Consider the following 26651-nt stretch of genomic DNA (forward strand, 5'->3'; position numbering starts at 1 on the left):
TTTAGGGCACTGTACATCTCGTTTTTAATAAACCACAAGGCAAAACAACACTTTATTTAATAATCATATAGGAAATTTCATTTGAAAATGGCAAATACAGTACATATACAAAGAACCTGATCTTCATTACACAGATAAACCCCAACTTCAAAATCTTTCTAAAATCAATCATATGCAAAATACTTGGTTTTTGGAGGGGTGTACAGGAAAGTATATACAATTTCTTAAACCGTGATATGGCTTATTTAGTCACATATTTAGAGAGGCAGACACTTTCCAAATACAAGGTCTCTTCTAGGTAGAAAAGGGACAGACTGGCACATTTCAGCTTTGTGCTGCATTTATTCTAGAATATTGTTGATGGCACTACTTAAATTGACACTGTCATGGATTTAGCTGTCACAGTCTCCAAAAACATTTACCAATCTTAACAAAAACCAGATAATGACTGTTGGTTCCCCACAAACCTTTTGAAACCAAGAACTCAGTGACTGGCTTGATAAACGGAGACCCTGTAACACTGAGGAATCCCGTTTCTTCTTTCCAGTCTGCAGCGCCCACTAATATCACAATGTATCTAACTGCCAAATCAAATCTGAAAGGCCGGCCTGCAGGACCCATCCGACAGCCCTGGAGCTAGAGTGTGCAATGATGCTCTGTCGTTAGGCGACACCTGGAGGTCAGACTTGCTTCCCTCAGCACAGTATCCAGCGAGATGTCTAAGACCAGATGAACTCATCCCGTATGTAGGGACAAATTCTGTAACTCTGGCTATACACAAGGTGGTCAACAGCAAAACTGCCCAAAACTGTACCTGAAAAGGGTTCAGATTCCGTAAAAGCATCTTATGATGATGAACCAAGGATCATAAATACATAAAGCCAAATGCAGCTGAACTGCGTGCTTCAGAGTCAAAATCTCCAAGAGTACTGACTGGCATTTTGAGAAACCCAAAGTCCTTCCCAGTGGTGCTCAGTCTATTTCTGTTTCATATGCTCTATTAAGTTCAGCGTGCAGAAATCTAGGCAGGGGATGATATGCTGTTATAAAACCTTTCTCACCTGGAAAGCTCTCTCTGAAAAACGAGAGAGAAACAGTGTATCTACATGATCTTGCCTGTGTCCATTCTGGGAAGGATCACCTAAAGACAAATACTGACAGGTGAACCTCCTGGGCTAAAGAATTCATAATTAGGAAACATTTTAGAGAGAAATAAAGCCCCAACCCCAAACTGAAAAGAAATACAGTAAACTAAGAAATCCAGTGATCCAGCAAACAGTGTTGATGGGAGCTATGAAGATCTCTGCCCACATCAGGACCTGCAGCCATGGAAACAATACAGCTGTATGTAAGAATCACAATCAAGTATGTCTTATTCACTGCATTCTCGCTAATCTTGTTAAGGCAACAAGATCATTAGTCAGACAACAGTAAATTGTAATAGTAAAATTAGTAAAACAAAAGACGGTAGGGGGCCAGCGTTGTGAAACACAGGTTAATGTCTACAGTAACTGATTATCTGCAAATATTCGGTAGATGTATTGCAGTGGAGAACTGCCAAGTTTTTATGTTGTGATGCTTCCCAGTGCAAAACCAGCACCACATCTCTCCAATTCAGACCCTCGTTTCACAGAGCAAAGAGCTTCCACAGCTCAGCAGTGAAGGACAGCCCAAACCCCACAGCTGTGTAGTCCCTGGAGTAACTGCTGAGGTAATGTCCTCCTCTGCGGGTACTGACAAATTAAAAAGTAAAATCTACCAGTTCTCCATCATGTGGAAGCAGTAAAGTACAAGGTCTAGCTCTTGCTGCAACAATAAAGCACAGAAACTTCAGGCACACCCCACCTTAAGTAGAACAGGATAGTTAAGATTCCCAAGTTTTCAGTGTTTCTGTATTTTTAAAAAACAACCCCTTTCAATATTCAAATAGATTTTTAGGCTGTCTTATCAAATAACTTAAGGAACAAGTCACTATGAAAATCTAGATATGCCCACATTGTGATAAAGGATGCCTATAAGAAACTCATGGTATGATAAATGTTAAGTACAAAATGTACATTTTCCCTTTCTTTCCTAGATACCTAAAGGCCACTCATGCCCAGGCAGCCACTTAAATGCCTGCTACTTATTCATATGGTTATCACCGTTTTATTTAGTTTATTGTCTAAAATTTTGAAATTTAAACATTTATAAATGGACTCACAATAAAAATTCAACAAAGTTAACTTTCCTCTTTTTTTTCAAAGCAAACTTTGAATTCAGCAAATACTACTGGGTTTTATTAGGTAACAACAGCTATTTTTTGATACTATCAATTTCCAATGGGTAAATCCGGATTTCCTTATTTTAGTTTTACACGTAGGGAAAGTCTGAAGTAAGAAGATAATACCTATTTCTCACTCTTCATTTACACATCATTTGGGTTTCTAGGATTTCAATTCACAACTTGTTTGAGACACTGTTACTCTACTCTGATTCTCTGACGAGCCAAGGACCATATGAAGTGTCTATGCTGGAAAGAGATTGTCTCAAAACAACTGCTGGAAATGAAATATGAATATTCATGACTATCTCTTTAACAAACTTCTGCCAATCATGTTCCCTTAAGCTTGGAAATATTTATGCTTCTTCCCTAGACATAGCTTTAATATCCATCCTTATTTCAGTTTATTTTTGTGCACGTACATACATGACAAGAAAAAAAAAAACAAGAATAAAAACAAAACCCTTTCATTTCTGTTTTCTCAGAGTACTTTCTCCACCCAGCCCCTCTGTATTTTTATACTATGGCACTATTATAAAACTTCAAGATTGTATTTGGGGCTTTCTGTAATGCACAGAGAACCCCCTAACCCATATCATAAAACAGAAATTCTCTCTGGAGTAACAGGGTACTCTGCATGGTGGGCATTAATAAACTCAGGAACTCTATTGGTCACTGAAAGATGCATACAGATGACCTGGTGTACATGAGAACAGGGTACCAAGCAAACGATTACTAACAATGCTGGCAGTTCTTTAAAGAGGAGCTTTGTCTCTTACTATTCGTAAGACAATTCTACATAAAGCACAGAGTGATTTGTAGGGAAGACAGAAACGCAAACCTTCACACCCCACCGCTTGCCCCTCTGGTTTAGATCATCATATGGTAAGGTGATTTAAGGTTAAATCTAATGTCTGTTATTCAGAGCTATATTAAAAATTTCCTAAATAATTCAATGATAGTGACCACATTATGTGAATATTTCTGGTACGATTACAAATAATCAAAACATTGAGATTCAAAACCCAGTAAGATCTGGAAAATTTGCTTATAAATTATGACTCTAACAAATATCAAGAGTTATTTGTGAAATAAAACAGTTCTGAAACACTTAGGAATACATGCTTATTCCATTTTCTGGGTATTATTACTTTCTGAAATCTGTTGAGGGCTGATTTTTATAAAAAGAGAACACAATTCCAGAAACTAGATGCCAAAATTACACAGACACAAAAATCCCAAATAATTCAACACTGAGTTTGCTAGCACTCACTTCATACGACAGGCCTGTAAAAAGTAGTTTTAGATGAAAATACTGAATTCTGAGTCTTCCTGTGCATCTTGGGTATTTTGTCAAATGAGTGAAGTACGGTCTTGAACGGTCTTCTATGAGGTATCTGCAGAGCTACAGCTTACTCTGTAAACAGTACTTTGGAAACTTCACCCGAAAATCATGCAATTATCAGTCAGATGGGAGGGACTGTTCTTGTGAGACCGGAGCTTGACATGTACACAGCTGTCAGGGACTCCATTAGTATACGTTTATTGCTCTCAAGTCTGTGACTGTAGGATAAATAAGGCTGTAGACCCCAAGTACATAGAATCAGGTACTGGAACTCTGACAATTTGCACAAGTTCTGTTCATTTCTTGTCTGTAGCTCTGGAGCTGAATAGTGCATTTATACATGCCAAATGTGTTCAGTAATAAATGCTTAGCTTTGGACTGTACTTCTTCCCACTTAGATGAACTTCCAGGAACTGCAATATCAAGAAAATATCACATTATCTATTGTACACTGCTATATTATTAGTAAGCAAGATTCAGAGAAGAAACAACAGTACACTGCAACCATACGCTCATCAGTCTGATGCCCCCTCTCTTAAGCCCTTCTCTTCTGCTGTAGAAGTCATACATAGCCCAGAATGGCTTCCCACGATCTCAGTCTTTCCATGCTCAATAGAGAGAATGCTGAATACAAGCCTCTTGTTTAAGGACCTTATGATCCTTAAGAAAGAACCAAATGCATATATTATTTTGATTTTAAAAAGCCATCAGTCTCTGAAATGATTTAAACAAGAGTGTGGTTTTTATTGTATAAAAGATGGCATAGCAAAAGTATGTAATACCTTTAAAATGCAGGTAGATATCAATTTGTAATATCTTCTCTCAAAGAATTACAAAAAAATAAATGCTACTATTTCTTTATTTGGAGTTCTGGGAACTGAAAACAGGGCCTCACAAGTGCTCTACCCCGAGCTATCTTCCCAGCCTTTGGACCTGCAATTCATCTTTTAAAGAGCCTCACTCTCCACTAAGTCTTTGTATCAGAAGTCTTCAGACACATGACAAACTTAGATTTGGTTCCAAAATCAGACACCTTTGAATCCCATCAGCAACATACTTAGCTGCATGTGAACTATGGCAGTGGATTTCCCCGAAGTGAGAGACCAGATATTCAAGTCTTCCACAGAATAGACATCTTCTATTTTCATCAGCGACTCTTTGATATAATCTACATTCAAGTGGCTTGGTACACCTATTAGTTTGGAACATATAATTTGTAAGTTTACTTTGGTAGGAAATCTTATATTACATTTAAAGAAAACAAATGGTTTTGCCAAATTTAATTCCAATGAATTTGAAGCTTTGTTTACACTTTAAAATAAATTACAGACATTCTTATAAAAATATAGGAAATATACAAGAATCAATACATACTTTAAAAATGTTAATTCTCACCAAAGTGGAGTAGCAATCAGTTTACAATATTTAGCTCAACCTTAATAAGTTAGCTTAGAAAAAAATCTTTTTAACAAGGTTTCACCATGAAACCCTGGCTGGCCTGGACTTCTCCTAAGTAGATCAGCTTGACCTTGAACTCACAGAGATCTACTTTCCTCTGAGTCCTGAGTGCTGGGATTACAGACATGTGCTACTATGCCCAGCTTAGGAACAGTTAATAATGATAAATTATTGCTGAGAACTTTTCTCTTCATGCTTAGACATGCTTTCAGTAAGACAAGAATGTCAAAAAATATAACAAAGTCACAAATTAAATAACATGAAGGAATTAAATAAACCACAAGGTATAACTGCATTAAGAATCAGAAGCTGCACTTTGTCCTAGCTTTACAGTTTATTAGTAGCATGACACTGAATGTCATGTATACAATGTTTACATACTTTTTTTTGTTTGTAAATGTCAATTCACTCAACTGTCTGCTTTACCCTGAAAGGGTCAAGTGCATGGCCCAGGGACTGCACTGCTTCTTGTTTGCTATGTACAAGAGAGTATATCAGTAAAACACCAGACATGGCTCCTATCCAGAGCAATCTCCTAGCTGGATCTCCAGTAGGGAGGGGTAAATCCACAGTGGGACACTAATGAGTGCTTACCTTCCAGTATTATCACTACTGTGTCCCATATGATGCGAAACGTTGTGAAAGCCACAAGTAATGAAAATATATATGTACAGATGGGATCAGCAATCTTGTATTCTGGCTAAAAGGCAAACAGATGAAGGTTGTGTGATTAAACAGAGACTGACATTAAACACTATAAAGTAAGCAAGGCACACAGCCCCGTTCTTTATCTTTCTTTAACAGGATTGGAAAATACTTTTTTTTTAATAGGTGGTATCAATCAATTCAAAACCATCTTTTATTAGGCAACCAGAAAGAATGCAGATGTGAAAGCATACCTTATGATTTTACAAATGTAACTTTTAAAGTATTAACGAAGTATGATTAAAATCATAAAAATTCTGAAATTATAAAGGGAGGTCTGAAAGTTATCAAATTTGTTTAACAGCCTTCTCCAAACAAATAAATAGAAAAGAGATAAGACAACTCTCTCTTATAAAAGAATATACTATATTTTCATCTGATTATTTGGCACGAGATAACAAATTGATGTCCTCTTTCAGGAAAGTGGAAAATACTTGTAAAACTTGGACACTAACTGAGAAACATCCTCACTCTTAAGATTTTTCAAATGGTTTGCTTCGCATGCCTTTTCTGGAAGTCTGGTTATTCTGTCTATTCTCCTCTGTGCCTTCTCTGAATTCTGAACTCAGAAGCATAACATACTGAAGCTGGAAAGAACTGTATCAGCCATCTGGACTGAAAAACTCACTGGAGAGAACAGAATTAAAATTTAGAGTTGCTGCAAAGATGAGAACCTCAGCGCACAGCTCATGCAGTGGTTTGGTGACAAGGGTTAACAGCGAGCTTTACAGTGAAGGTGTTATCTAAGCCCACTACGGGTAAATCAGCTAGTAAGGTGACATTATTGTGCTACTGACAGTAAGTAACTATACCGATAGCCAACTAATCTGACACCAGTGAAAAATAAATAAAAAGGCATTAGTGTCCAGTACATTGATAAAGGACTAGCTTTTAAACTAAGCATTAGACACGTTTGAAGTAGAAAGCACACCATTTTACCTTGAATCTTATGATGTATGCAGCTATAAGCACACCAACACTCTGTACCAAATCACCCAGGGCATGTACAAATGCAGCTCTCACTGCCAAGCTGTCCTGCCCATGGCTGTGTCCACTAGATACCATGGTCGGAGAATTTGAAGGCAGGGAGTGGGAATGGGAGTGGGAATGGTGGTGACCGGACTGGTTCAACAGAAACCCCATTCTGTTAAAAATGAAAGAAAACATATTATTTCTCTGAAATTATTGAGAGAACATCTATTACTACTCAGACAGTAATGGAGCAATGCAGAACAGTCATTTAAGAAGGATGAAAGCAACTGCTACACAGAAAATTTGTTGTAGGTTCATGGAGCTTATGATCTGCATGGGACCTCAGAAGTGCAAGCACACAGCCAGTTAATGTGAAATGCTTTGGAATGTATACAGCTTTGTACAAGTATGGAAGATGAGGGGCCAGGTGATGGGGTAGGTGGGTGGGGTGGCACAGAAGAGCTCTCTCAGAATCCTTTGAGCAGAGACTTACAGAAGTCAGGAGCAGATGGTGGATGCGTATTCTAGGAAGAGCAGGCAAAGGCTTAAAATGAAACTGCACTCCATGCATTTGAGAAAAATATGGCATTGTGGCCAAAATAAGGAAAGTAAGAAGTGCTAAGGCAAATGGGGGGCTGCACAGGGTTTTATTTTAAAAGGTGGTTGTAGGGACTTCTGATCTTTATTCTAAATTTGAATAGAAGCCACGAGACAGTGATTTTTAAACTGAGGCCACTAGACCATATTTGGCTATGTTTTTTAAAGATGAAGTTCTATTAGAATACAGACATATGTATTCACACAGTGAACATGGCTGCCTTTGTTAACATCAGGGTTCCATTGCTTTACACGTGTAGCTCTCAAAGACTCACCAACGAGGCTTCTTGTTGTTTTAGAAGTGTGGGAATCAACCCAGAGCCTCATGCATGCTAGGGAGGGCCCTATCACTAAGCTCTGCCTATAACCCCATCTATTCTCTAAAGAAAGTCTGCTAACTTCTGCTCTAAATGATTAAGTATATAACATATTTCAGTAGTTTTGAGGAAGAAAATTGATTCTAAAAGCTAACAGGCTGGTGATATGGCTCAGCAGGTAAATGTGCTTGCTACTAAGTTTGACAGCCTGACCTTGATTCCTGTAACCTACATGGTCAAAAGAGAGAAATGTCTCCTATAAGTTGTCCTCTGACCTCTATGTGTGCACAATAGCATGTGTACACAAATAAAATATATGCAAAAAACTTAAAATGTAGCTAATGTAAGATTATTAAATATTAAACAACATACTTGGCTATAATTAAATTCCTTAGTGTTAAACACATGGGCAAGTTAATGAGTTTAGCACGCTCCAAATAAAACTGATGTACTATATTTTGAATATGAAACTATTTTATGTCTGAATGCATGCATATGCAATCGTCTTTTCGCTTACAACATGTGAGAAAACACTGTGCTTACATGACATTAACTGCAACTCCAACAGCTGCGGTGATGAGCATGATGTCACCGTTTATCTCATAGTTCATATGGATTGTTCTCTGCACAGCTTCATATAAGAGGAATCCCATAAGTACATACACCAACATCACACTGATCATAGCTGACAAAACCTCTAGAAGGGAAGATGGAAAACACATGTATCTTCAGCACAGCTGTTACATTGCTTACCAACTAAACACTGCTCAGTTTTTTACTTACAACACTATCTTATTTTTGTCATAAAACATTTTTCTTAAGTATTTCACAACTTGAATTGTCTAGACCCTTAACTAATTCATCTCCATCCTCTATTTATTTATCAAATTATGCATATTTACAGGCTATTCACAAGGTAAAACTGAAACAGAAAAATAATAGATCAGATGAGATGAGGCGCGTTCGGGGTGGTATGGCCGTAGACTAGAAAAATAATGGAAATGTGACCACAGACAACTTAACAGCATAACAAGAGGCATGTGAGGTAGCTCGGCACGCACACAGCCCTGGGCCAACTTCTGGCTTCATTCAGGTCTGCTGGTGCATCTGTAATCCCATTACTCATGAGGTAAGGTCAATGGATGGGGAACTCAAGGTCATTATCCCCAGCTACATACTGAGTCTGTGGCCAGCCTGCGATATAGGAGAGCTGGTTTCAACAGCACAGCAACAAAATAAATAACTTAAAAGAAAAGATTGGGTAAGAAAAAGAATTTTTAAAAAGAAGTAAGAAACTAAAGAGTAATCTGTCATAGAAAGAAATGGAAAAATTCTCAATAACAAATGTAATAAAAGAAAATTGTATTTTATTACTTTGTATGGGTGTTTGGCCTGCATGGACGTCTGTGTGTCATGTGTATGTTTGGTGCCCTCGGAGGACAGAAGAGAACATAGGAGCCTGTGACTGGAGCTATAGACAGCTGTGGGTGTCATGTGGGCGCTTGGGTTCTGGGTTCTCTGGAAGAGAAGCAGCCAGTGCTTTTAATCACTTAGCAATCTCTCCAGCCCCTCAAAATTCTTATATCCTTGTTAAGTTGGCAAATAAATTTAAGTCTGATAATTTCTAAAGTTAGCAAGAATATTAATGTAAATATCAAATGGTTAGCTTTTTATTATTTGATTTCTTTATTTACATTATTGCATGTATTTGTTTTTTAGTTAACTAATAAAATATTTTATTATTTTTATTGAGCTTTACATTTTTCTCCATTTCCCTCCCTTTATCCCCTCTCCCATTCTACCCACTCCTGTGACCTCCCAATTTACTCAGGAGATCTTGTCCTTTTCACCTTCCTATGTAGATCCATGTATGTCTCTCTTAGGGTCCTCTCTATTGTCTAGTTTTTCTGGCGTTGTGGCCTGCAGGGTGGTTTTCCTTTGTTTAATGTCTAAAAGTCACTTAGGAGTGAATACATATAATATTTGTCTTTCTGGGTCTGGGTTACCTCACCTAATAGGTTTTTTTCCTAGATCCATCCATCTGCCTGCAAATTTCAAGATGTCAGCTTGGTGGTAGTGGCGCACGCCTTTAATCCCAGCACTCAGGAGGTAGAGGCAGGTGGATCTCTGTGAGTTCGAGGCCAGCCTGGTCTACAGGAGCTAGTTCCAGGACAGGCTCCAAAACTACAGAGAAACCCTGTCTCAAAAAACCAGAAAAAGAAAAGATGCCTCTTCAGTTGAGGGGCATCTAGGTTGTTTCCAGGTTCTGGCTATTACAAATAATGCTGATGTGAACATAGTTGAGCACATGTCCTTGTGGTATGATTGAGCAAAATAGAAAAAAAGAAAGCATATTCAACAAATGGTGCTGGCATAACTGGATATCAACATGTAGAAGAATGAAAATAGATCCATACCTATTGCCATGCACAAAACTCAAATCCAAATGGATCAAAGACTTCAACAAAAAACCAACCACACTGAACCTCATAGAAGAGAAAGTGGGAAGCACACTTGGACGCATTGGCACAGGAAACAGCTTCCTAAATATAATCCCAGTTGCACAGACACTGAGAGAAACAATTAATAAATAGGACCTCCTGAAACTGAGAAGCTTCTATAAAGCAAAGGACATGGTCAACAAGATAAAACAGCAGCCTACAGAATGGGAAAATATCTTCACCAACCCCGCATTGGACAGAGGGATGATCTCTAAAATATACAAAGAACTCAAGAAATTGGTCATCAAAAGAATAGTCCAATAAAAAAAATAGGGTACAGACCTAAACAGGGAACTTTCAACAGATGAATCTCAAATGGCTAAAAGACACTTAAGGAAATCTCAACATCCTTAGTTGATGGAGGAAGGTCATTGGTTAATTAATAAAGAAACTGCTTGGCCCTGATACGTTAGAACGTAGGTGGGTGGAGTAAACAGAACAGAATGCTGGGAGGAAGAGGAAGTGAGCTCAGACTCGATAGCTCTCCTCCCTGGGGCAGACACGATGAAGCTCTAATCCAGGATGGAGGTAGGCTAGAATCTTCCAGGTAAGCGCACCTTGGGGTGCTACACACATTATTAGAAATGGGCTAGTCCAGTGATGTGGGAGTGTCATATATCAATCTGTTGATTTCATTGGTTAAGCAATAAAGAAACTGCTTGGCCCTGATAGGTTAAAACATAGGTGGGAGGAGTAAACAGAACAGAATGCTGGGAGGAAGAGGAAGTGAGCTCAGAGAGACGCCATGTTCCCCTCTCCCGGACAGAGGCGAGAGCTCTGCTCTCTGAGGCACACGCGATGAAGCTCCAACCCAGGATGGACATAGGCTAGAATCCTTCCCGGTAAGACCTGTGCTACACAAGTTTATTAGAGATAGGTTGATCGGGATATCAGAATTAGCCAGTAAGGGCTAGAGCTAATGGGCCAAGCAGTATTTAAATGAATACAATTTGTGTGTTGTTATTTCGGGGCATAAGCTAGCCAGGTGGCCGGGGTTCTGGGGATGCAGCCCCGCCGTTCCTATTACTACAGTCTAGGTGCGAGAGTTAGCCGAGAAGAGGCTAGATATAATGGGCCAAGCAGTGTTTAAAAGAATACAATTTGTGTGTTGTTATTTCAGGGCATAAGCTAGCCAGGCACCCGGGAGCTGGCAGCAGGAATGCAGCCTGCAGCTCCCTCAACACAGTCATCAGAGAAATGCAAATCAAAACAACTCAGATTCCATTTTACACCTATCAGAATAGTAAAGATCAAAAACACTGATGACAACTTATGCTTCAGAGGTTGTGGGGTAAAGGGAACACTGCTGCATTGCTGGTGGGAGTGCAAGCCAGTACAGCCCCTTTGGATGTCAGTGTGGTGATTTCTCAGAAAATTAGGAAACAATCTACCTTAAGACCCAGCAATACTGTTGTTGGGTATATAACCTAATTAATTAATTTTTTTAAAAACAACCTTTTCTCATTTTGCATACCAATACCAGTTCCTACTCCCTCCCCTCCTCCCACTTCCTTCACTTTTCCCTCCCACACCCCATCCACTCCTCAGAGAGGCTAAGGCTTCCCATGGGTGTCAACAAAGTCTAGCACATCACTTTGAGATAGGACCAAGGCCCCTTCCACTATCTAGGCTGAGGAAGGTATTCATCCAAAGAGAATAGGGTCCAAAAAGTCAGCTCAAACAGTAGTGACAAATCCTGGTCCCACTGCCAGTGGCCCCACAGTCTGTCCCAGACATACAACTGTCACCCACATTCAGAGGACCTACTTTGGTATAAGGTTTTACTGTTTTTGAAAGCCAATTATAAAGCTAATTAAAACTTAAAATGCATATATTTCTTGATCTAGCAATTTTACAAGTAGGAAAGTACAGGCATACAAAGGTATCTAGAAGGCTTTGCATTGTAAAACACACATGAAGATATGTTCAATGTACATCCAGGAAGGGATAGATTTAGTATTATAAGGGGTAAGCATTATATACACAGTGAGGATACCAGATATCTACTTATAATACTTAAAAGGTTAAATATTATATACACAGTGTAGATAACAGCCACCTACTTATCCATTTTAAAAGAAAAGTAGATAACAAGAGAAACAAAAATCGGGGAAATTAATGATTACAAGACAGACAGAGATAGAAAGCATGTATCTGAGAAGTGGAATGAATCAGGGGTTTAGGGTATTTTTTTCATTTTATTCTTTTTGGTAATGTTTTAAATTAAAAATTTTTAAGCCACAAACATTAAAATTATACTAAGGAAAATCTGATGGTTTATAATCAAGAAGTACAAAACACAGATTATATTATCTGACTTAAAATGCTAATCAAATAATATTATTGATTATTCCGATTAAACAAAAAGGCTCTCTTACTATGGATAAATCAAGGTTTGGAAAAATACCAGGAATAGAGATAATTACTGCTTAAAAATCTTTTTTTATTTAAAGTGACAAGATGCATATTGCAGTGGTTTGAAAGAAAATGATCCCCCAAAGGGAGTGTCACTATTAGGAGGTGTAGCTTTACTGGAGTGGGAGCAGCTTTGCTGGAGGAAATGTGTCACTGCAGAGGTAGGTTTTGAGGTCTCATATATGCTTAAGACACACCTAGTGTCTCAGACTACTTCCTGTTGCCTGCAAGTCAAGATGTAGGACACTGAGCTACTTCTCCAGCACCATGTCTGCCTGCACACCACCAAGTCACACCATGAAGATAATGAACTAAACCTCTGAAACTGTACGTGATTTCCTTTTATAAAAGTTTCCATGGTCATGGTGTCTCTCCACAGCAACAGAAACCCTAAGACAGAAGTTGGGACCAGGGACTGGGGTACTGCTGTGATGGGCCTGACCATACTTTTGTTTGAGGGAATATGGACTTCGGGACTGTGGATTAAAAAAACAGTTGAACACTTTAAGTGCTGCTTAATGGACCATACCAGTAGTAGCACAGAAGACTGTGGTGCTGTGTGTGATTACTGTGAGGGCTGGCTCAAGAGATTTCAGAGGAGAATAACTTTAGTATGCTGCCTAGAAATCATTCTTGTGATACTTTGATGAAGAATGTGGCTGCTTTTTTGCCCTTATTCGAAAAGTTTGTCTGAGGCTAAAGTGAAGAATTTTGGATTAATTCCACTGGCAGAGGAAATCTCAAAAGAGCCTAGTATAGATTCTGTTGTTACTAGTGTTAACTCTAAATAAGATATATAATGAAAAGGAGCAGGCTAAACAAGGAAAAAATATTTGAGGAGAAAGTAGAATAGAGCTAAATTCTGTGTTCAAGGAGATAAACTGATTAAGAAATGGAATAAAGGGAGTGGTGACCTCAGGGAAGGATCCCACCCAGCTAAGCTTCCAACTTGTGAAAAGGAATTAAAGAAAAGCTTAGAGCCTGGCAGTAGTGGCACACACCTTTAATTCCAGCACTAGCGAGAAGCAGAGGCAGGCAGATCTCTGAGTTTGAGGACAGCCTAGTCTACAGATCCAGTTTCAGGACAGTTAAGCTTAGGCAGTGGAGGTGAAAAACAGAAAGCTGGTGAAGATGTAATTGAACATGGGGGCCATGCTCCAGCTCCAGCAAGCAGAACTTTGTAGCTTTGGCCGTATGGTTCTGACCTTAGAGTCAAGGACTAAAGAAAGGGTTATAAAACCTAACTGTGACTAAAGAAAGCCACCGAGGCCAAGCATCTGTCAGGGGTGTCACTGAACTGGAGGCCCAGAGAAGTCATTGTGTGAAGCTGTGAAATTGAAGTTGGACTGTCTTGGAGGCCTCAAGATGTTAGAGAAGAGCTGCTAACAGGAAATAGAACCAACTCGAGAGAAAGAAGTATGTTGCAGACAACAAAGCTGAAAGGAATTGGAGATCTGAAGAGCATTTTGACAAGGAGATGTAGAGTCTGGATGTTGGAGGACACCACTAGGTAGTTCCTGGCCGTTTAGCCTCGAAATAATCACACAGAAACTGTATTAATTAAATCACTGCTTGGCCCATTAGCTAGCTCTAGCTTCTTATTGGCTAACTCTCACATATTAATTTAACCCATTTCTATTAATCTGTGTACCTCCACATGGCTGTGGCTTACCAGCTAAAGTTCGGTGTCTGTCTCTGGTGGGGTTATGTGGCTTCTCTCTGATGCTGCCTTCCTCCTCCCAGCATCCAGTTAGTTTTCCCCGCCTAGCTCTGTTCCCCTATAGCTCTGCTATAGGCCCAAAGCAGTTCCTTTATTAACCAATGATATTTACAGCATAAAGAGGGGAATCCCACATCATCTAGAGTTTGCCCAGCTGGTTTCAGTCTTGCTTTGATCCAATATTTCCTCACTATGCTCCCTTCCCCATGTTTTGGAATGGTAATGTATATCCTGTGCCATTAAATGGGAACTGTTTTTTGATTTTGATTTTATAGGGGATTATAGTTAAGAAAAAAAAGACTTTAAACTTTGGACTTTAAAACATGGTTGAGACTGTGATATACTTTGGGGGCTTTTGAAGTTGATCTGAAGGCCTTTTTGTGTTATGATATGGCTACAAGCCTTTGGGGGCAGGGAGTGGAATGTGGTGGTTTGAAAGAAAATAGTCCCCAAGGGGAATGGCACTATTAGGTGTGGCTTTGTTAGAGGAAGGCTTTGAGGTCTCATAAATGCTCAAATCAAACTCAGTGTCTCAGACCTCTTCCTGTTGCCTGCAAGTCAAGATGTAGGACACTTGGCTACTTCTCCAGGACCATGTCTGCCTGCACACCACCATGTCACACCATGATGACAATGGACAAAACTTCTGAAAATGTAAACCAACCCAATTAAATGTTTTACCTTTATAATAGTTGCTGTGTCCATGGTGTTTCTTCATAGAAATAGAAACTCTAACTAAGATACAAAGACAGGTTAAGTAACTTCCCAGAGAAAAGGAAAAGTTCAATTAGACTATGACTCACTCCAGATGTCTCTTTCTTGTTTTGGGTTGGTCTCTGGCCACACAGCTTACAATAAGTTTATCACTCTGCATACCACACCTACAGTACCAATGTTGACCACTTCATTCATGTCTTTCTTATGCCTCAATTTAAATTCTCATTTCTAGCAAGTTCTAGAACTTGCTAGTTCTTTTCCTCTAAGAGTTCATAGGATGTGATTAAAAATGCAGTAAGATGTGAATAATAAAAGGCATGGATTTTGTCATAGGTAGGAGGAAGCTGCTAAAAATGAATCACAACTAGGTAAAGGGCTTTTTTTTTGGATGCTTGTACAAAGGAAATTTTTAATTGAATTATTTCTATTCCTCTAGCATCAGGGGATAAAACAACAAACTATATAGAATTAGTGCTGTAGCCAAATGCTTCTCAAGACACATCTGCCTGGCTCTGACCGTGATCTCTGCTCAGCAAACATTTTGAACAATACCTGTCCTATCATCTTGCCATTGATATTGGCTGAGGACTTAAGCGATCATATCATGTACAAACTCTTCCTGCCCCCCTACTCAAACAGCTCTGCTTAGTACAGTCTTCATATCAGTGCAATCCCTGAAGAGTTGGAGGAAAGGCCATATAAACAAGGACAATCCCTAAGGTAATTCATAGAGAGCCGGAAAGGAAGCAGGTAGATGGGGACAACAGTCTTCAGAATGGCCCCCTTGGAAGAGAATCTTTTTCCTCCTGAGGATTTGAGATTTCTTTCAGCGTTGTGGTTTCATTAAATCCTGAGTTTTATTAGCTTAGAGTAAAGAGACATGCTCACATTAAATAAATCCAGACATTTAGAAACAAGGCTTTGGTCCTCCCTCTCTCTCTCCACATAAACCTGCTGCTGTAACTCACTGTACATAAAGAAAACCCAGAATGATTTCACACCGTCCACAGCTTTACACGAAGGAAGAGGAAAACTGTGGCACTGTAAGAGACTGTGGTGACAGCTCCAAGAGAAGAGGGTAACAGCTCTCCCACCCATTCCCACTGGTCCTCAGCATTTCTTTTCTACAAAGAAGCACAAATTCTGTCTTATCACAGAATGTAGATTCTTAACAAATTATGATTAAAAATTAGCCAAACATTTTCAAGACTGGATATTCCAAAGAGCTTTACTGGCTTTTCTGCACACATGCATACACGCTACACAGCAGCCTTGAATTCATTCTAATTTTTTCAGAGAAGAAATGAAGCTGACTAAATGAAGAATGGTGATTCCTTTAAGTGCTGGGCACTGTCCTAAGTGCGGTCTAAAAAGTGAGGCACTTATTGCCCTTAATAACTCTATGTGGGAGACACTATCATTAGCATCCTTTACAAATAGAAAATGGAGGCACACAGATGTTGCGGAACTTGCCTAAGGTCAGCCTGGTAGGAAGTGAGACAGCCAAGATTTGAACAAAGCTATTGGTTTCTATGCTTCTTCTCATGGGTGTTTGAAAATACCAATTAAAAGGTTATAATCAGCTGGGCAGTGGTAACCCATGCCTTTAATCCCAGCACTCAGGAAGCAGAGGCAGGCAAATCTCTGAGTTAAAGGCCAGCCTGCTCTACAAAGCAAGTTACAGGACAGTCTAGGACTACACAAAGAAACCTTGTCTTGAAAAATCAAAAAAAAAAAAAGGCTATAATCAACAGACCGTAATTGTGTGTGTCTGTACATGGTTATATGTATGAGTGCAGAGGACTGCTAAGATCAGAGGCAGCTGACCACCGTGGGGCTGAAGTTACAAGCAGCTGTTAGTTGGGAACTGAATCTTAGCAAGGTAGGTTTGGAGCAATAGCACAGCAATGAAGAGATCTGGCCGCTCTTTCAGAGGACCTGGGTTCAATTCCCAGTATCCATATGATGGCCCACAACTTTTATTTAAAATAAATAAAATAAAATTTAAAAAGAGCAGTATGTGCTCTTAACAGAGACCTCTCCAGCTCCAGAAAATGTGATCTCTAATAGTAGAAAACATCTACACCACAGAACTAAGATGACAACTACAATTAAACTGCTGTAGAGTATTAGTTAAAGATGTGCTACATTTGTTTATGCTGTGGAATACTTGTTGATGATGCAAAGATATGTTGCAGTCTCTTATGTTGTGTTTGTTTAACTCTGTGAAGTTATTAGACCTAACTGTTCTAATAAAGAGCTGAAAGGCCAATAGCTAGCCAGGAGGGGGATAGGTGGGACTGCCAGGCAGAGAGAATAAAAAGGAGAAAAAGAGAAAAGAGGACACTGGGGGCTAGCCACTAAGCCACACAGGAAGATATGGAGTAAAAAGGCAAGAACAGATATAGAGAAATAGAGAAAGGTAAAAACCCAGAGGCAAAAGGTAGACGAAATAATTTAAGTTAAAAAAAGCTGGCTAGAAATAAGCTAAGCTAAGACGGGGCATTCATAAGAAAGAATAAATCTCCATGTAATTATTTGGGAGCTGGGTGGTGGGACCCCCAAAGAGCAAAGAGTTAAAAAAATCAACTACATTAAATCATATTGATGTTTACTACTATCAGAAAACAACTGATCTGGTTCATTGATACAGTGCTAATTTCTAATAACTCCAGTCCTATATTTTGTTTCCTTATGAAGAATCTCAATACAATAGCCAGTGTTTAGTTCTTTATCCAAAAAAGCCAAAGAATGTTATTTTTAATCTCAATTCTTTAATGTGAATTATCAAGCGCTGAGCTTTTCAAAGCAGAAAAACCTTAATTTGGGGGCTTCTATGCAAATACCCATTGATATGGTCCTTCATATAATAGTACAGTTATTTTATGTAGTTTCTGAGTAAGTAACAAGTTTAAAACCTCAGCAATAGTAAGAACCAGAGCTATGTAGGTAATAATTAAAATACAGATTTAAACCCTTCTAAATTAAATATTATGAATATATTTGCAAAATTACATTGATATAATGCAAGGTCAGTTACATACCATATTTTGTATATATGATGAAAATGCTTAAAATATGGCTTCAGTTGCAATTCTTAAAATACAAAGCAGCAGCAAATGCTTATTAGAGAGTTACCCAGATGGTTCTGCTAGGTTCAATAAACTGGAACTAAGCCTCCTTATGCTGGCATCTTTAGACACGGAGACATGAGTAGCTAACCGCATAATCCTGTACTGTGTAGGGAGGCCTGAGTGGGATGTTCCATGGAGACAGTTTTGTGAATAAGTCTCATTATTTATTTTCATTTGCTTTGCTCAAATCTACTATCATCTTAAAGATTTCAGTTAATTGGAGTCATAGTTCATTGTAGCTTTACATTACAATAGCATAAGCCAAAAGAAACTTATGTTACATACCTAGGCGATGAAATCCAAAGGTGAATCTTCTGGTTGGTGACTTTGAGGACAGCCACAAAGCAAGCAAAGTGAGTATGATGGCACTAAGGTCGGTTAGCATATGAAGAGCATCTGTCATAATTGCTAGGCTATTTGCGATGTATCCACCTGGGAGAAAGGGAAGGAAGATTAACTTAAAAAATGTAAGCAATCAAACTTGAAATGCACATCCTACAAAACATAACTGTGAGCTAAATTTCTATCCTGATACAACTGAATCAAAGTATTCTAAAATTTTATGCAAAATAGTATATATGTCATCTTTCCATTTATATGGGGATGGTTCCAGAAACCCCTGTGGGTATCAAAATCTGTGTGTGTTCAAGTACCTTATATAAAATGGTGTCTTTGCATACAAAAGAGGGGTGACAAGTTTTGCTCAACTTAGTAATTCTATGGTTATAGTGAGTTAATAACTACAGTATCTGAATACTGCAACAGTATTCAGGAAAACATTCAGAAAGAGCTGAACATAAAATGACATTGAAGAATTCCATACAGTGAGTATGAGTTCCACACAAAGGGTAAACATTAGCTTAGCTTATGTTTTTGAATACAGATAACAATCCCTGAAGAGAGGAACAAAAAAATAGTATTTAGAAAATATGTTGTAACCAATGGCATAGGAATAGTATGGTGTGTGCTTGTTAAGAGCGTGCATGTCTCCACAACTCATATGGGTGCTTCATCTCTGTTACAAGGTATTGAGATGTTGGAAATCAACACTGATCATTGGGAGGTAATGTTAAGAGAGGCCCTAAGCGGAAGGCCTCAGTTTAATAGGACTGTGGCCTTTCTTTTATTGCAAGAAGAGATCTGAATGAGGAACATCTTCCTTACCATGTGACTCAATACTGCTTTGAGACTATGAAAAAAAAAACACAACAAATGTGGCCTCTAGATTTTAAATCTCCTAGTCTTCAGAAACACAAGTATTCTGAATAAACTTTTCTGCTTTATAAATTACCTAATTTGTAGTATTCAGTTATGGCAACATAAGACAATATACATTAGGGTTTGAAATTTGTGATTCCAGGATTCCAGGCATCTACTAGGAATCTTGGAACACATTCCCATGGACAAGTGGGGGACAACCACACAAGTGCTGAATGTATGTATGCATGTATATTAACATACATACTCTTTCTTTTCTCGCCTATTGATTTTATTCTGTTATTGGAGAGTAGAATAATGACTCATTTTCCTTTTTGGAGACAGGGTCTTACTATGTATCCCTGGCTGACCTGGAACTCACTATATAGATCAAGGTGGCCTTCAACTCAGAGATCTGCCTGCCTCTGCCTCCCAAGCACTGCACCACCATGCCTGTCCCTCATTTTCTAAATTTTGTATGAGTTTTTGGAGTTTTGTTTGTTTTTAAGTTCCTTTTAGGCTTTTATTGTTCAACAGTTTTTTCCTCCTTTACCCTGAATTTCTTTTTTTTCTTTTTGTTTTGTTTTTTTTCGAGACAGGGCTTCTCTGTAGCTTTGGAGCCTGTCCTGGAACTAGCTCTTGTAGACTAGGCTGGCCTCGAACTCACAGAGATCCATCTGCCTCTGCCTCCCGAGTGCTGGGATTAAAGGAGTGCGCCACCACCGCCCGGCTTACCCTGAATTTCTTTTGCAGAACAACCTCTTCTTTTCCAGATACAGGATCTTATCTCAGCATACTAATTATATGATTATAACTGGTTTTTAAAACAGGTTTTTCATTAGCTTTCCTTATTTTAGCCTTCTTTATACATACATGCTTTGAGGCATCTGACATGGTCCAGTCTGGCCTATTTAGGATGCTCTAGTGCAGTAGTCTTATATTGGGTCCTGTAGGGGCAGCATCGGGATTCCCTGGGTTCCAATAAAAGCAAATGCTGGTCAGGCAGTGGTGGCACACACCTTTAATCCCAGCACTTGGGAATTCGAGGCCAGCCTGGTCTACAAGAGCTAGTTCTAGGACAGTGAGGACTGTGACACAGAAAAATCCTGTCTCAAACAAACAAACAAAAAAATGCAAATGCTGGTCAGACATAGTGGAGCAAACCTTTAATAGCAGCATTCAGGAGATAAGAGGCAAGTGTATCTCAGTGAATGTGAAGCTAGCCTGGTGTACATAGTGAGTTCCAGACCAGCCAGGGCTATACGGTAGCAAGACTGTCTCAGAGTACATACATTCATTCATGCTCTGCCCTATCCCAAGCCTCTCTTATTAGAACTTCTGAGGGTGGGATCAGTACTTTGGGTTTTAACAAGTTCTCTTTGTGACTGTGATGTACAACAAAGCTTGTGACACATTACTGCAGTGTAACCTGGGTTGGTCCTCCGCTGGTGTTGAGTGTACTAAGCCAGTTAACTCTGTTTCTTTTCCAGTTTACAAGAGTTTTGCTATTTTTCTCATCTTTAGATTTTCCCATCTGTGTGGATCTATCCCTTCCCCAACAAGCCAAATCCCTTTAGTTCAGTTAAAGATATACTTTAAGACAGGGCAAAATTAAATATACCAGTTCTTTATCTAAAAGTTAAATGTATATGTCTTTATGTGTTTTTAGTTGCAATAAAAACAGGTAAAATACTGACTTTCTGTTACCAAGTTCAAAGGTTACTGATGTGGGATTCCCTTCTGTTTGCTGTGAATACCATTGGTGAATAAAGAAACTGCCTTGGCCTGTTGATAGGGCAGAGTTGAACTAGGCGAGGAAAACTATACTGAATGTTGGGAGAAAGACGGCAGAGTAAGAAGCCATGTAGCCCCACCAGAGACAGCTTCTGGAACTTTACCGGGTAAGCCACAGTCACGTGGCAATACAAAGATTAATGGAGATGGGTTAATTTAAGATATGAGGTAGCCAGAAATATGCTTAAGCTATTGGTCAAACAGTATTGTAATAATATGGTTTTCCTTGTGATTATTTTGGGGCTGAGCAGTCGGGAACAAACAAGTAACCTCCTTACAACAGGATATCTTAGTTTTTTTCCTCTAAGAAAATCTCTTATTTCCTCTTTGAAACACTATAGTCCTCCTCATCCTACCCTGAGGCATGTATTCCAAGACTGTCACTGGACACCTGGAATCTTGTCTAGTACAAAATACTGTACATACATTTTTCATACACATACAATCCTTTGTATATGTATGATAAAGTTTAAATTATTAGTTAGGGACAGTAAGAAACTAATAGAATAACTAATAATAAGATAGGACAGCTGCAAGAATACACCATAATAAAAGCTACAAGTGGATACATTAGACAAAGGGATGATTCACATCCAGGGCAGGATGGAGCAGGACTCTAAGATTCCATCTTAGTACCTACAACAGTGAACAATTTAAAACATGGGTGATTTAGTTCTTGAACTTTCCATTTCATAACTTTGGCTATGGCTGTTGTAATCAATTAAAACGATAGATAGTGATATGAACAGTAAGGGAGGGGGACTGATGTAGTTTATTTCCTTGGATTTTGGGACATCTGTTTGCCTGATTACCTTTCTAAAGTTGGAAGTCCTCAAGACATGGGCTCTCAGGTAATTCTGTCTATTCTGGGGACAACATCTACTGTGCTGGCCTGTCTTCTGGAGCACAGGTTTGTATTTAATAGCCCACCAGACATTTCTCCTTGTCTGCAGAAGTATGAAAATGAACATGTTTAAACAGTCATTGAGTCCATGTCCTGGTTTTGCTCTGCACCCTCTTTCCACTTCATAAATGATGTTTCCCACATATCCAACTGGTAAGTGAGAAACTCAGGATCATTCGGGACCTGCTCTCTCCTCAACCCCCACGTCCAGATCAGTCAGTTCTGTCTACCTTCCCTCGAGACTCTGTTTCCAGCTGTGCAGTTTTCTGTATCTGCTCAGGTTTGTTTCTAACCAGGAGCTCTCTAAGTCCACTCCCATTTTTGCACCCCCATTCCTTTCTTCATAGAACATCCGCGGTGATCATGTAAAAAGTCACCCTCCTACGTAAAGCCCTTCACTGGCTTCCAATGGTACTTAGAACAGAAACTGCACTCATTCGATGTGGTCTATCAGGACTTGTTTATCTGGTCCTCCTGCCTCCCTCCTTCATGCCTACTACACTCCAGTTACACTAGTCGTTCAGTTTCTTAAAAGAACTGAAAGTTTTGGGACCTTTGCACATGCTGTTTTCCTTGCTTGGATGATTCCTAATATCCTTTTTGTTGTTGGTTTTAAATGTTCCTATCAAGCCAAACTATATCCCACTAGGTAATATGTCTATTTTTTTCTTCATAGAACTTAATACCTGAATTTACAATTTAATCACTTGGCTATTTAATATTTGTCTCCTATGTTAGGTCAAGAACTTAAGATAATAACAGTCTTGCTTTCTATCACAGAGCCAGAACATGTAGGACAGTACATGCAAACTAACATGTAGGTACCCAGAAAGGATCTGCTGAACAGAAGGGAGAAAAGAAGGGACCCCTTGTAATGTCTTGAGCAAGTCAGAGGCAAACCTAGATTCAAAATCAAGTCCCTTCTTTCAAATCTTTACGTAATTTTTTATTGGCTCATACTTCCCACATAAATGATTTATTTCTAAGTTCTCTGGGCATATTTTAATAAGCACTCCACTAGATCTAAGTCTAGATAACATTCTGAGCACTATGGTTCCTATCATTTCTGTATTACTGACAAAAGGTTCTTCTATATTTGGGTTTCAGATCGGAAAGTATGTAGCTTTTGCAAAGTATTAACCAAATAAGAGACTCTAGAAGAGAGAAGTCAGGACAATTAAATGTTAATTTTTACTTAAGAGAAGTCACATCTAGAGTAATTTTAAGGGAGAAAATTATGATTAACATGACTAACTTCAAATACTCAGTATCAGCTTCAAAAACCACTAAGTCTGAAGATATTTTAGTTGCACGAGTTTGAGAAAGTCCTGGAACTTCATCTGCTGAAGTCATGAGATCATGCTCTGACTACAACTTACCATTTCTGCATTAACAGTTCACACATTTGGAATTCTCTAACATAAAAAAATAATTCAGAGTGTTTAGCCCTAAATGGAAGATCTATATCGCCTCCTCTGAGGCTTAGGGAACACGTGGAGGAAGGGAAGGAAGAGCTCAGAGCTGGAGGATGGGGAGATGCCTTCTGCATATGGCACAGCTGCGGTGCTTATGGACTTGGTGCCACCATGATTCCTTAACAAGACTGCGACAAGATTGGGCCTGTCAATATTTTATCTGGAAGAGAAAGGAATTCATGGTTTCACCTCTCCCCGAGGGACTACTGACAGCTAATGGTTTCTGGGGGAAGAGGGTGCCACTTCTCTCCACGGGGTTCTCACTGATCATCTGCCCATGCTTCCGAAGTAACTTTTCTCCAGTGCTCACAAATCATTGAGGGCATCACAGACCCTAAAATGACATGAAAGTGGGACCCGTGTTGGGAAGAAGGTTCCCAGTGAGAAAGAATGGGTGTGTATAATGAATAACATTCATTATAAACAGTATACAATATGGGAGAAATTAAAACTGTAATTAAAAATTCAAAAAAAGTTCATTTACTATGTCTGCTTTGTATCGTTCACTGTTTGAGGTATTAGGCAGTCGGCTTATACATCAGCAAAATAAAAGGCATGTAAATACAGTAAAAGTGGGAAAACGACAGGTTTATTCCAGACAGTCAAACACGAGGCTTACAGAGGTGTCTTTTGAAATGAGAGACGACTAACAGCTAGCCAAGGGATGATCTGGGAAAGGCAGGGATATAAAAGCTGAGGTCAGAGGCTGGAGAGGCAGCTCAGTGGTTAGCTCACTTGCTACTCTTGTTTCTGTTCCCAGCACCCACATGGGGGAGTTCACAGCCACCTGTAACTCAGCTCCAGGGATCTGCTGCCTCTAGGCACCCGCACTCAGTCATGTGCACACGCTCATCCTCCCCATACACACATGTAATGGAAAAGAAGTAAACCGGCTTGAAAAAGCTGGAAGGTGGGTGATGAGCCACATCTAGCCGGGTAGTGGGCCATGGACTTCGATGAGAGATAAGTGATGACATTAGAATATAACCTATAAGATTTGTGTTTGCCTGGCACATATTTATGCTCAGATCTGTGGATAGGCACACACCTAAGGCAAGTACCTATGTTTGCATGTGTAATGCTTCTTATTACAGTGTATTTCTTATTGCAGTGAAGTCAACAAAAGTTTGAAAAACATTGGGGGATCAACTCATATGAAAAGCATAAGGGCAGGAGGAAGGCAGGCCTGAGGAAAGAAAGAGGATCATCATAGGTGAGCTCACTCTGAGGAAGCATGGTATGGCATGAGGTAGGGGACAAACATGATTTGCTACACACAGCTTCCACCCAAGCATTGGAAATCTGGGTTGCCAGGTCTCGTGCTGTCATAGTTCACTGTAAGAGACACCAGGAGAGAGCCATCTCCCTCGCTAATGTCACTTCCTAATCTGTCATTAAGAAGTTGTTCATCAGTCCCCTCTTTATGCAAGTACTCCATCCGTGGATCCCACCAACCATGGATGGAAAACATCTGAAAAACACCATGCCTCAGGACTCACCATGCATAGACTTGCTCTCTAAACAATACAGAACAATGGTATTTTGTAGTCGAAGTAATTTCCGAATAACTTAAAGTACAGAAGGGTGCCTATGTAGGTCATATGCAAATAACAGGCTGCTTCATTTATGCAAGGGACCTTTACATAAGGTGCCTTTGGATGGGGCATCCCGAGATTCAGGTTTGTAGAGGGGACTCCTGGAACCAATCCACATTGGATATGAAGGGTGACTGTAAACTAATGGAGTAGCAAAAATAAGGTCTAAACTACCAACCCGAGAGTGAGAAATTATTATCTGAAATAATCAAAAAATGAGAAGGAAAACAAGCTCTCGCAACTGTGGAGGAGCCCTCGAGCTCACTTAGATTGTCCTTATAATAATAAACTTCCAGTTAGTTGGCAGGATTGAATTCTGTAAAGCCTTTGGTTATATAAAGTAAATGATATATATATAAAACGATCAAACAAGCCAACTGTAGAAAGTGTAGTATTGTAGATGGCTCTGCCATTCCCCAATAAGTTGGCCTTCTAAGTTAACCCTTTCAGAACCCCCATGTGGGAAAACAGATGGTCTTCAGCAATGCCCCTTAATCGTACACAATTCGGATTCTAAGCAATGTTAGAGTCATTTTAGATGTTCCGAGAGCAACCCGGTGTCCTATCAGAATCTGTAAAAAGCGAAGTTACACGATACACAATCAAGTTTGATTCTAAACCCTACAGGAAGGAGACGGCACACTCCTGTTACAAGATATCCCCGCAAGCTCTCTGTGGACGCCCAGGGAACCGCACTTTGGAATCGGGTGGCCAGTTCAAGCCCTGCACAGGTCTCTCCACACCTAACTCGCTTCCTGAAAACAAAGTTCCCACCTCAAGTTAGGCGTAGCTACCAGCTGGACAAAGTCAAGGGCCAGGGTGGCGGCGACAGCACTCACCCACGAGCTCTCCGATCATGAACAGCAAGTAGAGGACGGCGGCAATGGTCAGCCTGGTCTTCACCTTCCTCTGCTTGAGCAGCTCGCGCCGCTTGCTGCAGTTGTCACAGGGGTCCATCTTCAAACTCAGCTGACTGTTGGTCAAAGGTAAGTCCTGGTCCAATAAGGAGTCATCGTCGGCCTGGAGGGCCGGGTGCGCCCCGTTCACAGGCCTGTCCTGGGCTTCCGAGTCATCGTCGGCCACCACGACTCGAAGTTTATTAAAGCGCGAAAGCCCCTCGTCGCTCACCTCGTCCGAGAAGTCAAAGGCGCTGGTGTCATTTAAGAAGAGCGGCGCGTCGTCCTTCCTGAGCAGGGATTTAAGGCGCTTCCACGCGCCGGGGCCGGCCATGGCCGCGGAGGGCCGGCGGCTCCGCCTTCACCGGCGCTCGGGCTCCTCAGGGCAGCTCCGCGCGTCCCTGCCCATCATGAGGAGAACTAGACCCGCTCCGCCCGCCGCGCCCCGACCGCGCGCCAGCTCCGGGGTGGCTCGGGGATCCCGCGGCGCTCAGCTACCCCGGGCCGCCGCCGCCACCACCGCACATCCCCCTCCCAGACGGCTGGCGCTGCTGTGTCCCGGACCGGGATCGAGGCCGAGCTCCAGCCGCTGCGCTCGCCCGCCCGCCTCGCGCCGCTCGGGGAGGCCGGCCTCGGGGTCTGACAG

At 40.2% G+C, this 26651-nt stretch overlaps 1 protein-coding gene across 1 annotated transcript; it reads right to left on the reverse strand.

Moving 5' to 3' along the window:
* Slc30a4 (solute carrier family 30 member 4) lies at window positions 1–26651 on the reverse strand. Its single transcript, XM_041678878.1, has 7 exons — window positions 25949–26651; window positions 18430–18576; window positions 8201–8354; window positions 6711–6915; window positions 5661–5766; window positions 4666–4800; window positions 1–4021 (listed from the first exon to the last, which is right to left on the reverse strand). Exons 1-7 carry the CDS (start codon window positions 26337–26339, stop codon window positions 3867–3869), a joined length of 1293 nt encoding a protein of 430 aa, XP_041534812.1. The 5' UTR covers window positions 26340–26651; the 3' UTR covers window positions 1–3866.

This window comes from Microtus oregoni, unplaced genomic scaffold, assembly GCF_018167655.1.
Source record: "Microtus oregoni isolate MIOR12 unplaced genomic scaffold, Mior012 000031F_ref0000149, whole genome shotgun sequence".
NCBI classification, from domain to species: Eukaryota; Metazoa; Chordata; class Mammalia; order Rodentia; family Cricetidae; genus Microtus; species Microtus oregoni.